The sequence below is a fragment of the Indicator indicator genome, chromosome 13 (assembly GCF_027791375.1).
Source record: "Indicator indicator isolate 239-I01 chromosome 13, UM_Iind_1.1, whole genome shotgun sequence".
Classification (NCBI taxonomy): Eukaryota; Metazoa; Chordata; class Aves; order Piciformes; family Indicatoridae; genus Indicator; species Indicator indicator.
In genome coordinates, this window is record NC_072022.1 from 28030326 (window position 1) to 28044165 (window position 13840).

General features: G+C 54.3%; 1 protein-coding gene across 5 annotated transcripts in view; it reads left to right on the forward strand.

The window, feature by feature from the left end:
- The window catches only part of KCNAB1 (potassium voltage-gated channel subfamily A regulatory beta subunit 1), an 86225-nt gene that overhangs the window by 9659 nt on the left and 62726 nt on the right, over window positions 1-13840 (forward strand). For 2 of the 5 annotated variants that reach the window (XM_054385712.1, XM_054385714.1), the window contains exon 1: window positions 12112-12332. The exons of the other annotated variants lie outside the window; for them this stretch is intronic. In XM_054385712.1, the coding sequence (XP_054241687.1) occupies window positions 12112-12332 (221 nt within the window). Of the gene's footprint in view, window positions 1-12111; window positions 12333-13840 lie in introns of those variants that run through there. 5 annotated transcript variants of the gene reach the window in all.

Below are 13840 nucleotides of genomic sequence, written 5' to 3' on the forward strand. Positions count from 1 at the left end.
AACTTGAGGCCATTTTTTCTGTCTTGTTGCTTCTTCCTAGGGAGAAGAGACCAACCCCCACCTGACTCCAGACTCCTTTCAGGGAGTTGTAGAGAGCAATGAGGTCTCCCCTCAGTCTTCTCTTCTCCAGGCTGAAGAACCCCAGGTCCTTCAACTGCTCCTCAGCAGCCCTGTGCCCTAGAAATGGAACTGGGGAACTCCCTGCCAGGGGATGATTGGGCTGCAGAAAGCATCTCATGCATGCTCAAAATCCTGTTAGGCATCAGGCAAGGCCATCAGAGGCTGTTAAACAATACAGGATAGATTTAACCTCTGGCACAGCAAGGTCTGAACTGGCAGGAAGCCAAGATGAGGGCCAGGGGAAGGCATTGCTGCAGTGCTGTGCAGTTCCCTCATCATCTGATGATGCTTCTCTGCTTGACTGACCCTGCCCTGTGCAACAGGAGGTGAGGCAACCCTCGGGGGCTGAGCAGGCAGATCACACTCTCCACCCCTTATCCCTCCTTCTGGGCTCATCTTTACACCCCTAAGACAGCTGCCAGAGAAGGAGGAAAATTGGGAATGGTCCCTTTGCCACAGTTCCTTGGCCAGGCTCCCTTGGCCAGGCTCCTTTCATACATCGAAGCTTTTAAATATTTAATCTTTAGATGGCAAAATATATGAGGGGGACTTGGTGTGCTCATGTAATCCTGCTCCCTAATCCCAGCCTAATCTGCTCAGAGCACACTCCCATTATATTTATTGGGATATATCTTACCACCTGGATGCTTTCCCAATTTCCTGTACAGCCTGATCTATAGAGCCCCATCCGGATCTGCCCTTCACTTAAAAGCCAACATAGAGTTTCATAAATGGTTGGGGGGGGTTACCCTTGGGTTTAGTCTGCTGAGGCTCTCCAGTGCTGATGGCAGACACCCCCAGCTCCAGCCTCTTCCCAAATGATTTCACTTTCCACTTGCTCCTTGGTTTTTTGGAGGGTTCTTGAAGAGTACTGTAGGGTTCTTGAGATGAGCCCTGAGAGGGTTCTTGAGATGAGCCCTGAGAGGGTTCTCGAGTTGTGCCCTGGAGGGTTCTCGAGTTGAGCCCTGGGAGGGTTCTTGAGTTGTGCCCTGGAGGGTTCTTGAGTTGGGGCCTGGGCGGGTTCTTGAGTTGGGGCCTGGGCGGGTTCTTGAGTTGGGCCCTGGAGGGTTCTTGAGTTGGGCCCTGGAGGGTTCTTGAGTTGGGCCCTGGAGGGTTCTTGAGTTGGGGCCTGGGCGGGTTCTTGAGTTGGGGCCTGGGCGGGTTCTTGAGTTGGGCCCTGGAGGGTTCTTGAGTTGGGCCCTGGAGGGTTCTTGAGTTGGGCCCTGGGGGGGTTCTTGAGTTGTGCCCTGGGAGGGTTCTTGAGTGAGCCCTGGGGGAGTTCTTGAATTGGGCCCTGGGAGGGTTCTTGAGTGAGCCCTGGGGGGGTTCTTGAGTTGAGCCCTGGAGGGTTCTTTGCTTCTGGAGGATTCTTGCCTATATCATGTGTGAATAGGGGAGGATGGGATGCAAGCAGTGTGGGTAAGGACATGGAAGGAATCCAAGAACCCCAGCAAGGTGGCATTGGAAGGGACATTGTGCAGCTATATGGTTGTGTGTATATAACATGAAATGGTAGGTGTGGGAAGGGACCTCTGGAGCTCACCCAGTCCAAGCCCTGCTCCAGCAGGGCACCCCCAGCAGCTTGCCCAGCAGCACAATGCCCAGGGGGGGTTGGAAGCTCTCCACACAAGGACACTCCACAACCTCTCTGGCCAGCCTGCTCCAGCCCTCCAGCACCCTCACACCAAACAACTTTCTCCTCCTGCTCACATGCAACCTCCTGGGGTCCACTTTGTGCCCCTTGGCCTGTCCCTGGGCACCACTGTTTGTAGTGGGACATTCCCTCCTTGAAGGAAGAAATCCAGTTCCCCTCCTGTGGATGGTGTGAGCTGGCAGTGCTGGGTTACTGGTTGGGCTTGATGGCCTCAAAAGGTCTCTTCCAACCAAAGCAGCTCTGTGAATCCATACCACAGGAGGTGTGACTGAAGTTATTTCAGGATGCTCCCTCAGTCAGGGACTCTCCCCTCCACTGGGCTGTTGATCACGCTGCTGCAAGTCTGAATTCAGGGTTCAGAGGGTTTGGAGCTCAGCAGGTTGCCTCTTTGCACTGCTCTTTGATTCAGAAGTTGCTTTTGCCCCCTCCCCACAATTTAAGCAAACCAGAATGCTCAACTGAAGTTTGTTTTTTCCCATTCTGCTGTGTTTTGCCCCATACTGGGGTGACCACCTTCCTACAGCTGCACCTTCCCATCAGGTGGATGTTCAGGTGGGACTGCTGTGTGCTGCTGCTGCCCAGGGCTGGATTTCCTGCTGCAGACCTGCTGCTGCCTGATAAGCCTTAGTCCCTTGCTTTCAACCTGCATTTTCACAGCTGCTTGGCTTCATCCCTGCACCAGAAAGGCTCCAGAAGACAACACAACCTGTCCAGAATTCCAGCAGCATGGTTCCTGCTTCTTCCTGGAGGTTTGTAAAGTACATGGAAGTCCTTAGTGTGTCCAGATCCCAGGCTCACAGGATGTTAGGGGTTGGAAGGGACCTCTGAAGATCATCCAGTCCAACCCCCTGCCAGAGCACGACCAGAGAATCCAGCACAGGTCATGCAGGAACACATCCAGATGGGGCTTGAAAGGCTCCAGAGGAGACTCCACAACCTCTCTGGGCAGCCTGTTCCAGTGCTCTGGGACCCTCACAGTGAAGAAGTTCCTCCTCATGTTGAGGTGGAACCTCCTGTGCTGGAGTTTATATCCATTGCCCTTGTCCTATCCCAGGGTGCAACTGAGCAGAGCCTGTCCCCTCCCTCCCTCTTGACCCCCAGCCCTCAGATATTGATAGACATTGATCAGATCCCCTCTCAGTCTTCTCCAGACTAACCAGTCCCAGGGCTCTCAGCCCCTCCTCACCAGGCAGTGCTCCAGTCCCTTCAGCATCCTTGGAGCCCTCCCTTGGACTGTCTCCAGCAGCTCCCTGTCCCTCCTGAACTGGCATCAGGAGGCTGTTGGGGTGAGCTGCTGTCCCCAGCTGCCCAGCCTCAGGCAGCTCTTCACTCAGGCCAGCTTTTGGCTCCCCATCCCCAGCTGGGGTGATGAAATGCACGTTTTTTTGACTGCCCTGGAGATTTCAGGAGTAATTATTGTTCTCCTCTGAGGACCTAATGAGCAGTTGTGCCTTTGGCATCCAGCAACAGCCCTCTTGCAGATCCTTTGGTTAATTAAATGGGAGCCTTTCCAGGAGCAAAGTGGCTGTTCAGGGCCCTCTGGGACGTGCTCAGGAATCAAGGGCTGCTTGCCTGGCCAGCACTGGCTCCAGGGAAGTACAGGCAGATCTTTGGCTTGGAAGTGCTTGGCAGGGCTTGGAGATCACCTGAAAACTTGTAAGTGCCTTGTGTTTAATTTCCTGAGATGCCATCACACTGCTCTGAGGTGAAAGAAAGATGACCAAGTCCTTGCAGAGGGCTCTGGAAGGGCAAAGACCAGCTGGTCTGGTGGGAGGTGTCCCTCACACTGCCAGGGGGGTTGGAACTAGATGGTCTTCAAGGTCCATTCCAACCCAAACCATTCTGTGAGCCTGTGGCTGAGTATTGTGTCCAGTTCTGGGCTCCCAGTTCAAGAGGGGCAGGGGTATACTGGAGAGTCCAGTGGAGGCTGAGAGGACAGTGGAGGGACTGGGACATCTCTGTCTGCTGAGGAAAGGCTGAGAGCCCTGGGGGAGCCTGGAGAGGAGCAGCCTGAGAGGGGATCTGTTCACTGTAAATATCTGCAGGGTGGCTGTCAAGAAGGGGCCAGGCTCTTGCCAGTGGTGCCCAGGGACAGGACCAGGGGCAATGGACACCAACTGGGGATCTGCAAGTTCCACCTCAACATGAGGAGAAAGTTGTTTGGTGTGAGGCTGCTGGAGCCCTGGAGCAGGCTGCCCAGAGATGTTGTGGAGTCTCCTCTGGAGAGTTTCAAGCCCCATCTGGATGCACTTCTGTGCAGCCTGCCCTGGGTGCCCCTGTTCTGGCAGGGGGGTTGGACTGGATGATCTCCAGAGATTCCTTCCACCCACTACCATTCAATTATTCTGTGGAATATTCTATCCCTGGATAGACACAAATGCTGCTCTGGGCAGACCTCCTGGTAGGAGAAGTTGCTTGTTCAGGTGAAAAGCAGATTTCAGAAGCCCTGAAGTGAGGACTTTTCTCTAAGCAGCAGCAGCAGCAGAGGCTGGGAGCTGGGTGGTGAGGAAGTGCTGATGCCAGGGGTTTGGCTGGGTTACGTTCCCCACAGAGCAGCCTGAAAAGGCAAGGCTGGCATTAACTGGGCTGCAGATCAGGTCTGAGTAGTCTGCTGCACTTCAGCAAATGGCATTGTTCTGGGGGATGTGATCATTGCCCTCCCTGAATGGTTCCAGCAGAGGTTTCTCGTCATTTTGGCAGCCGTGGCCAGCAGGAAGAGTTTTCTCTGGGGTGCAGGGAGTGAGGTCTTGTGGTGGTACTGCTGGGGGCAGCTGGGGGGAGCTTATTCTGGGCCTCCTGCATTAACAGCTAGGCATGAGGCAGCTGAAAGAGGGGAAGGGAGAAGGAGGAGAGGAGGAGGAAAGGGAAGGAGGAGAGGAGAGCAGTAGAGTAATGAAGGAAAGAAGTGGAAAGGAGATAGAGAAGAAGGAGAGAAGGAGAAAGAGGAGAAGAGGGAAGGAAAATTGGAAGAGAGTATTAGGAGGAGACAAGAGCAGGAGAAGGAGAGAAGAGAAAGATGAGTGTGGAAGGGGAAAGGAGGAGAAGGGAGATGAGAGTAGGAGAAGGAGAAGAAAGAAGGAGCAGGAGATGAAAAGGAGCAGGAGAAGAAGAGGAGGAGGGAAAAGATGGAAAGGAGAGAAGAAGAGGGAAGGAGAAGGAGGAGAAATAGAGGGAAGAGGAAGGAAAAAGAGGAGGGAAGGAGAAGAAGAGGCACAAAGAAAGAGAAAGGGGAGAAGAGGGAAGGAAAAGGAGAATGAGGAGAAGGGGAAGAGAATGGTAGAAGGAAGAAAGAGAACAGAGAAGGAGAAAAAGACAAGAGGAGAGGAGGGAATGAATTGAGGGAAGGAGAAAGAATAAGGAAAGAGAAGGAGGAGAAGGCAAAGGGGGAGAATTCTTCTCAGGAGAAGAATTAAAATTCTTTATTAAGAAGAGGCCTCTTTGGGCAGGAGCTCTATTAGTAGTGCTGATTATTCAGGATTGCCTTCTGTCAGATGATCACTGCCAGGCTCTCAGCTTCCTCACCAAGGAGGGCAGGTGCCCACACTGGCTGGGGAAGGATGCAGCTCCAGTGGAGGCTGAGGGCTCCTGGGCTGTCTGCTGAAGGGGTATCCACTGGAAACAAGTCATGGAAACAACACAATCTGCTGCAGCTTGTCTTTAAGCTGCCCCTCTGCCAGCTCATCTCAAGGAATCCAAAGTTGTTGCAGGGTAATTACTCACCCATCTGCTCTGGTGCATCCCAGAATGGAGCTGGGTGCCACTCAGCAGCCCAGACCTTAGCAAGATATTTCTTCATCTGCGTTAATCTGCAGTTTGGAAGCTGGCACAAAGTGATGCTTGGGTGATCCCTGACGTGGCTGAATGACAGAGGAACAGATAATTGCCTGGAATCTCCTATTTGACAAGTGCAGCCGAGCTGGAAGCACACAGCCTGGGCTGGGATTCCTTCACAGGGTGTTTGTCAGTGGGGTTGGGCAAAGCAGGGGGAGAGAGAAAAAAAATCTGCATTTTCTGTGTGCAGAGTCTGGAGGGTGAGTGTGGCAGGGTGGCAAACATCTGCTTTGCTGCCAGCCTCAGCCTGTTTCTCCAGTGGGTGCCCCTCCAGCACAAGAAGGACCTGGAGTTGTTGGAAAGTGTCCTGAGGAGGTCACCAAGATGATGAGAGGCTGGAGAACCTCCCCTGTGGGGACAGGCTGGGAGGATTGGGGCTGTTCAGCTTAGAGAAGAGAAGGCTCCAGGGAGACCTCAGAGCTGACTGCCAGTACCTGAAGGGGCTCCAGGAGAGCTGGGAGGGACTTTGGACAAGGGCTGGGAATGCCAGGATGAGGGACAATGGCTTTGAGCTGGGAGAGGGGAGATTGAGAGTGGAGATGAAGAGGAAATTCTTGGCAGTGAGGGTGGGAAGAGACTGGCACAGGCTGCCCATGGAGGCTGTGGATGCTTCTTCCCTGGAGGTGTTCAAGGCCAGGCTGGATGAGGCCTTGAGCAACCTGGGCTGGTTGGGAGGTGTCCCTGCCCATGGCAGGGGTTGGAGCTGGATGAGCTTTGAGGTTGGTTGATGGAATCCAACCATCAACCCAACACCACCATGGCAATTAAACCAAGTTCCCCAGTGCCATGTCCACACCTTTCTGGTGTGTGTCACACCTCCAGGAACAGTGACTCCACCAACTTCCATGGTGACTACACCCATTCCCAGCTTTCCATCTGTAAATTCCCAGATTCCCAGCTATTAATTCTTCCCCACTCAGGACAACCCTGCCTTATGTCCCAATAAACTGTCCTTGGGCCACAGAAGCTCTGATTATCAATCCAGCCTGGGTGCATCTTGCAGCCTTTTCACTCCATCTCAAAGAGCTGTTTGGAAGCAGGGTCCCTGCTGGGCTTAATTCCTGCTGATTGCAGTAGGTCCCTTCTACACTGGGCTGATATGGACACTGGTGAGATAAGGGAGGCTGCTACCCAGGAGGCTGAGCACAGGATGCATCTCCCACAGGGTTTCCATCAAATCAGCTTCACTCAGGATGCTCCCTGAGGAATAAATCCTGTCTGGAGCAGCAGCTCCACAGACCCCACACTGACTTGTGGCTGCTTCTTTTTTTTTTTTTTTTTTTTTTTTTTTTTTTTTTTTTTTTAGGGGATGGATCTAAGCCCCTGGGGAACATTTTTGATAACAGCTCTGGAAGCCTGGGGAGGAACTGAGCTGCAGGACAAAAGCCCTGAGCTTATGGAGCAAACAGCCCTCGTGTTTTGGTTGGGTTCCTTTGGAACTGCACCTGAGGAAGGCTGAGGAAAATTTGCATTCAATGTGTTGTTTTTTTTTTTTCCCTTTAGCTAAAAATGCATTTTTCTGGCAGGTTTTCAGACAGGGCTGGCTCTGTGAGCACACAAGAGCTATTGTCAGCTCCTAGGGCTCCATCCTCCTTGAAGGGACCAAAATCAGCAGTGGAACAACACAGGTAGGTGAATCCAGGCCCTGCTAACCAGCAGGAGAAGAGGAAGCTGGGGGGAGACCTTCTTGTTCCTTACAACTCCCTGAAAGGAAGTTGTGCCCAGGTGGGGGTTGGTCTCTTCTCCCTGGTAAGAAGTGATAGGATGAGAGGAAATGGCCTCAAGTTGCACCAGGGGAGGTTTAGGTTGGACATTAGAAAAAAATTCTTCACTGAAAGGGTTCTCAAAGCCTGGCCCAGGCTGCCCCAGGAGGTGGCTGAGTCCCCATCCCTGGAGGGGTTTCAAAGCTGTTTGGATGAGGAGCTCAGGGACACTGTCTGAGGGCTGTGCCCAAGGAGATGTTAGGTTATAGTTGGACTTGATGCTCTTAAGGTCTTTTGCCACCAGGGCATTCTCTCATTCTGTAAGCCCTGCAGTGTGTTGGGGTTGGGCTGTAAGGAAGCAGCCTCAGCCCAGCCCTGAGCCAAACTCTGAACCCTCAGATCCTTCAGGAGGTGATGAAGCAATAACCAAATCCAAGCTGGCATGAAAAATGTCTGAGCCTTGCTCAGTTCTCATTAGAGTTGAGCCAGATGCCAGCAGGGCAATAAATGTGGAGGTGGCTTCCTCATGAGGGTTACTGCTCTGCCCAGGTAGGAGCTGAGCTCCTGGATCAGAGACCCTCAGCTATGGCCTCACCAGACCCTCATGGGCCAGATATGGAGGTGTAAATAACCAGCACCAAAGCTGAGGAACCTGGGGGTGTTCAGCTTGGAGAAAAGAAGATTGAGGGAAGACCTTCTGGCTCTTTATAAGGAGTGGAGTGAGGTGGGAGTTGGTCTCTTCTCCCAGGGAACAAGTGATAGGTTGAGAGGAACCAGCCTCAAGTGGCACCAGGAGAGGTTTTGGTTGGGGATTAGGAATTTATTTTTGACTTCAAGAGTGGTCAAGGGTTGGTACAGGCTGCCCAGGGAGGTGCTGGAGTCCCCATCCCTGGAGCTGTCCAAAGAATATGTGGCCATGGCACTCGGGGCCATGGTTTGGTGGCTGTGGTGGTGCTGGGCTGAGGCTTGGACGTGGTGACCCTCCAGGTCTTCTCCAAGAGAAGTGGTTGTATGAGTCTGTAAGAGATTTGCTTGCTGAAGCATTGTGAGCAGTCTGTTTAATGAGCACTTGTCCTCTTCCTCCTCCTCCTTGGGGGCAGAGCATCCCTATGGCTTGGCAGGCAGCCATGGCCGGGGGCCCTTGGTGGCACTGAAGTGGCAGGGAGAGGCTGGCCAGGGGCACGCACTGTCCTCTGCTGAAGCTGTCACGTACCCCATGCTCTATAAACTGAGGATTTTCATGACATGAAATCATCTTACCCAAAGATTTTTAGCCCAGCAGTGATTATCTTGCTCAGGCAGATGAAGTAAATCCTGTGTTCAAACACAGTCCCTTGGCACAGGCTGGAGCCCCTCGCTGAAGCTAAGCAGCTTTGTGCTCATCTCCTCTGCAGGATGTGCCAGCACAGCCCCTGACTGTCCTTTGCTCTCCCCTCCCCTGGCACCTGAGAGCAGGGGCAGCTGTGGCTGGTGGCCAGGCCATGGGTGATGGTGACCTGGTGGAGAGTTACCTGGGTATATCTCCAGGCCCCAGTGCCACCATTCTGGCTGCAGCAAGAACTCTCAGGGAGAGTGGAACAAGATGTCAGAGTTGTGGATCTAGTTGGAGATGTCCCTGCTCACTGCAGGGGTATTGGAGAAGGTGACCTTGGAGCTCTCTTGCTTCCAACCCCCTGCACTCTGTGAATCTTTTCGAAGCAGCTTTGCTCAACCTAAGAGGGTGTCCCATGTCCATCAGAGAGGAGGAATCTCAGGGGTGTCAGTCTTGCTTTGGGCTCTGGAGTGCAAAGCTGGCCTCCAAAACTTAAATGGGTGCTGGGGCTGTGGGGAGCTGGATGTGCTGGCCAGGCAGTGCTCTGGAAGGGTCATCACCATCACTTAAGCTGCCTCCCTCAGTCCTGGATGGTGTCCTAGGAGAGTCCCTGCCATGCAGCATCTTGGAGTCAGTGAGCTCATGGCTTGTGTCCCCCAGTGGCAGACTCTTTGCTGCTGTGTAACAGCATTTCTGTGTCATCTGTCACACAACTCACTGTGAGAGGGCTCTGCAAACTGCCCAAGGCTAAAGCTTGTGTTGGGATCTCAGAGCCTTGCAGTGGTTGGTTCAGCTCCTTATGGCTTAGCCTTCTGGTTTCCACCCAGCCAAAGTGATTGTCCTGTTCTGGGCACTGGTGAGGCCACACCTCGAGTACTGGGTTCAGTTTTAGGCCTCTCCAGGAAGGATATTGAGGGGCTGGAGCAGGTCCAGAGAAGGGCAACCAAGCTGAGGAAGTGTCTGGAGAACAGGGCTGGGGAGGAGCAGCTGAGGGAACTGTAGTTGTTAATCCTGGAGAAAAGAAGGCTGAGGGAGACCTCATTGCTCTCAACACCCCCTGAGAGGAGGCTGGAGCCAGGTGGGGCTTGGGCTCTGCTCCCAAAGAACAAGTGATAGGAGAAGAGGACATGGCCTCAAGTTGCACCAGGGCAGGTTTAGGTTGGACAGGAGGAACAATTTCTGCCCCAGAAGAGTTGTCAAAGCCTGGACCAAGTTGCTCAGGGCAGTGATGGAGTCCCCATCCCTGGAGGGGTTTCAAAGCTGTGTGGATGTGGTGCTGCGGGCCAGGGTTTGGTTGTGAGCTGGCAGTGCTGGCTTAAGGGTTGGACTCAAGAATGGTTTAGTGATGACCTAGCAGTGCTGGCTTGAGGGTTGGACTTGATGATCTCAAACTCTTCTTCCAACCAAAACAATTCCATGATTTCCTGATGAGTTGTGGCCTCCTTCTCTCCAAACCTTGCACCAAGGAGTCCACCTGTCCCAAACCCACAGCTGAGAAGGTCTCCAAGGAGGCTGCTCCTGCCTGGAAGGTGATGAGACTGTTGCACACTGAGCTGTTGCTCATCATACTTTGGTTTAATGCTTTCCACCCTCCAAGAAATGTGCTGCGTAAGCATTAATGAGCCATTAAAAAAAGGAACTGCAAAGAGCTCATCAGAAGCTTTTCACCCTGTCAAACTGGGTGGTGGGTGGCCTTGGCTGGCTGCCAGCTGCCCACCCAGATGCTCTCATACTCCCCCTCTTTGGCAGGGGAAGAAAACCACAGTGTGCTCCCACTGCAGCTGAGGACATCAAAGGTTCATCATCCTGGGTTCAAAATGGGTCAGAAGCAGCATACCAGCAGCTCCAACTCCTCTCTCTTTTTTTTTTTTTTCCACCACTTCTGCTCCACCTTCATGTGGCTTGAGGAGGAGAGAACCTGGAAGGGCACCAGAGGGGCTGGGGGAACTCCAGCCGCAGGGCTACTCAGACCCCAACAAGACAATGTCCTCAACATCCTGGGCAATGAACAGAAGGTGGATGAGAGGATCTCTGAAGATGCCCCAGCCCTCACCCTGGCCCTCACCCCAGCCCTCCTGGAGCTCCATTTAGGAGTGGGGTTTGGAGAACCACTCTGGAGGTGCCTCCACCCTCACTCCAGCCCTCCTGGGGCTCCAAGGGCAGATATAGGGAGTCTGAGGACCATTTCTCACCAGCCTGTGCAGGACTGAGGAAAGGACAAGCAGGTAACCACAGCCCCAGCCTTTGCCAGCCTGTTTGATCTGTGCTACCACCCCATGGGTCTGCACACAGCATGTGCCCAAACTGCCCCCCCTTACACCCCTCCTCCCGCAGAGCTCCTTCCCTGGATGGCAGCAATGGTCAGAGTTCCTGGAGGTGACTCCACACCACCCCCTCAGCCTTCCACCGCTCCAGTTTGCAGCTCAGCCAGCCTAGGGCTCCCTGGGCTGCCCCTGCCCTTGGCACCCAAACCCAGCACCGCTGCGGGGGTGGCACAGGGTGGGGTGGCACAGGCTGGAGCAGCCACCACTTTGGAGCTGAGCTCCCAGTTGGAACTGCAGCAGGGAAGAACGGGAACGCTTTGCTTGCTTCAGAGGCTTGGCGCTGCGGCGAGTTGGGTTGGGGGAAGAAGGGATTAACCCTGGCACTGCTGCCAGGCAGCGGCTCCGGGCGCCAGGAACAGAGGGATGAAGGCGTTAACTCGGGAGCGGAGCGATCGCTTTCCCTCCCCCTCCCCCTCCCCCTTATTGCTTGCTTGCTTTCTTTGCCATAATTAGCCCATTTTAACACAAAAAAAAAAAAAAAAAAAAAAAAGAGGGCTTCTCTGAGCCATGCCGCTTTTTTTTTCCTCGGGAAGAATCATCCTGAAGCTCCTCTGAGCACAAAGGAGGCCCATTTCCAAGCTCCCCGCAGGATCTTGCCGAGAGGGGATCCCGGGAGCTGCTGCAGAAGCTGTGGCTGGACCACGCACCGCCCCCCAGCCCGCTGCCAGCGCTGGGTGGGATGTAGCTACATCCGCTGCATCCGATGGGCATCGCCGGTCCTAGGGGCTGGCAGGTGCCAGGTTGGGGAGAAGGTTGCCTGCTCAGCACTTTCGCGGTCCAGAGGGCGATGGAAGCAAAGGCTTGCAGCGTCTCTGCATTGATTTAAAATCCAGGCACCGGCAGGCAGCTGCAGCGAGCCGGAGCGAGGGCTGCGGGAAGCTCACCATGAAGGAGCAGCTCCCTGCCTTCACCAGCGCCTGACTGGATGGATGCTTTTGTCTGAGCAGCGAGGGGACGGCCAGCCCAGACCTTCCTCTTCACATCGCTTCGGCAACTCTGGGGGCTTCTCTCCTGCCGAGCATCACAGCTCCGAACTCCCCTCGGCTACTTCTGGGAGTTGGAGGTCGGTGGGTTCCTCCAGGAACGTTTGGGATTTTTTTTTTGGGGGGGTGGGCAGCTGTGGGGGGCTGCAACCCGGCCGGTGCCTAACGGGGGAGCGAGGGCACGATGCAAGTGTCCATCGCCTGCACGGAGCACAACTTGAAGAGTCGAAATGGTGACGACAGGCTCATCAGCAAGCAGAACAGCACGACCCCCAACGTAGTGAACGCAGCCCGGGCGAAATTCCGGACGGTGGCGATTATCGCTCGCAGCCTGGGGACGTTTACCCCTCAGCATCACATCTCCCTCAAAGAATCCACCGCAAAGCAAACGGGCATGAAATATAGGTATGAGATACGCTGAGGGTATTGGGTCTTTTGTTGCCTTGGCAGTGTGCGGTGGCTCTTCTTTGACTTTGCCTCTTTAAAGAGCTGCCTGCCTGGGGGCATCTCATCCTGCGGAGGAGCTCCTCCGCTCGGTTCATCGAGGAGAGATTTCAACTCGTGCTGCAGAACCGGGCAGCGCTTGGGGTGTCGAAGGGGTTTGCAGGCAGCTGGAGCGGTGACCGGGTCCACAAAACGTGAGGGGATGAGGTCCAACACTCCACATTTACGACAGTGGCGTTAAGCTTGCTTCTTGTTAAGCGCTTGAGCAGAAGTTGCATCGCTGCTAACGAGCAGGGAAAGCAATTAGCTAAGCGCGACCGGAGCTGGGGCAGCAAAAGTTCATTTGCAGGGTGTTGTGTGTGGTGAAGAGAAAGCTCTGCCTCGGGCATCGTTCTGTCGTAGTGGTCCCTTGCTGACTTGTGGTTCACTTAGTGAGGGTGGAGTGGAAGCCAGTTGAGGGGGGGGTGGAATGCAGACAAAAATAATGAGCGCTGTGACAAAAGGCTTGGTGCAGCTTCCCGGGGTTTAGTCCTCCTAACCTAGGCAGGCAAAAGAGTGGCTGGCTGGGACTCGAGTCTGAAGGGCTCAGTGTGGGCAGCTGCTAAGCTAAGCTCCTCTGCCCTGCTTGCAGTTGAAAATGAAAAGGATTGGTTTGACTTTGGCTTTTGCCTGCTCAGGATGTCCCTTTCAGGCAGCAACGAGTGATGGGATTGAGACTTGAACAGCCTAGGGATGATGCTCTGCCCCCCTCGGTTGAGGCAGGGCTGCTGCATCCCTGAGAATCCCAGGATTGGCATGAGGAGGTCTCCACGGGAATGGGGAGGTAGTGAGGGGCACACAGCATCCAGGCAAAATGCTTGGTGCATCTTCCTGGGGTTTAGTCCTCCTAACCTAGGCAGGCAAAAGAGTGGCTGGCTGGGACTTGAGTCTGAAGGGCTCAGTGTGAGCAGCTGCTAAGCTCCTCTGCCCTGCCTGCAGCTGAAAATGGAAAGGATTGGTGTGACTTTGGCTTTTGCCTGCTCAGGATGCCCTTTCAGGCAGCAACGAGTGATGGGATTGAGACTGGAACAGCCTAGGGATGGTGCTCTGCACCCCTCGGTTGAGGCAGGGCTGCTGCATCCCTGAGCGTCCCAGGGTTGGCACAAGGAGGTCTCCATGGGCACAGGGAGGGTGGTGAGGGGCACACAGCCTGCAGGCAACTTTATCCCAGCCTCTTCCCAACCCACTGAATGACAATGGCTGATGATCCTGCGCAGCCGGCGCGGGCGAGGATGCAGCTGTGCCATGAGGCTGCTCCGATGGTCCCTGGGACTGCTGCAAAGCCAGGCTGGGTTCACATCCTCACGTGGAAGCCAGATCCAGCACCAGGGCTTGGTCTGGGAAGTTCTGGAGCTCTGCAAATGTCCATGTTAACTTTCCAGGAGCCTTGTAGGTGGGATGTATGGAAGCAGAGGGAGTGGGATGCTTGG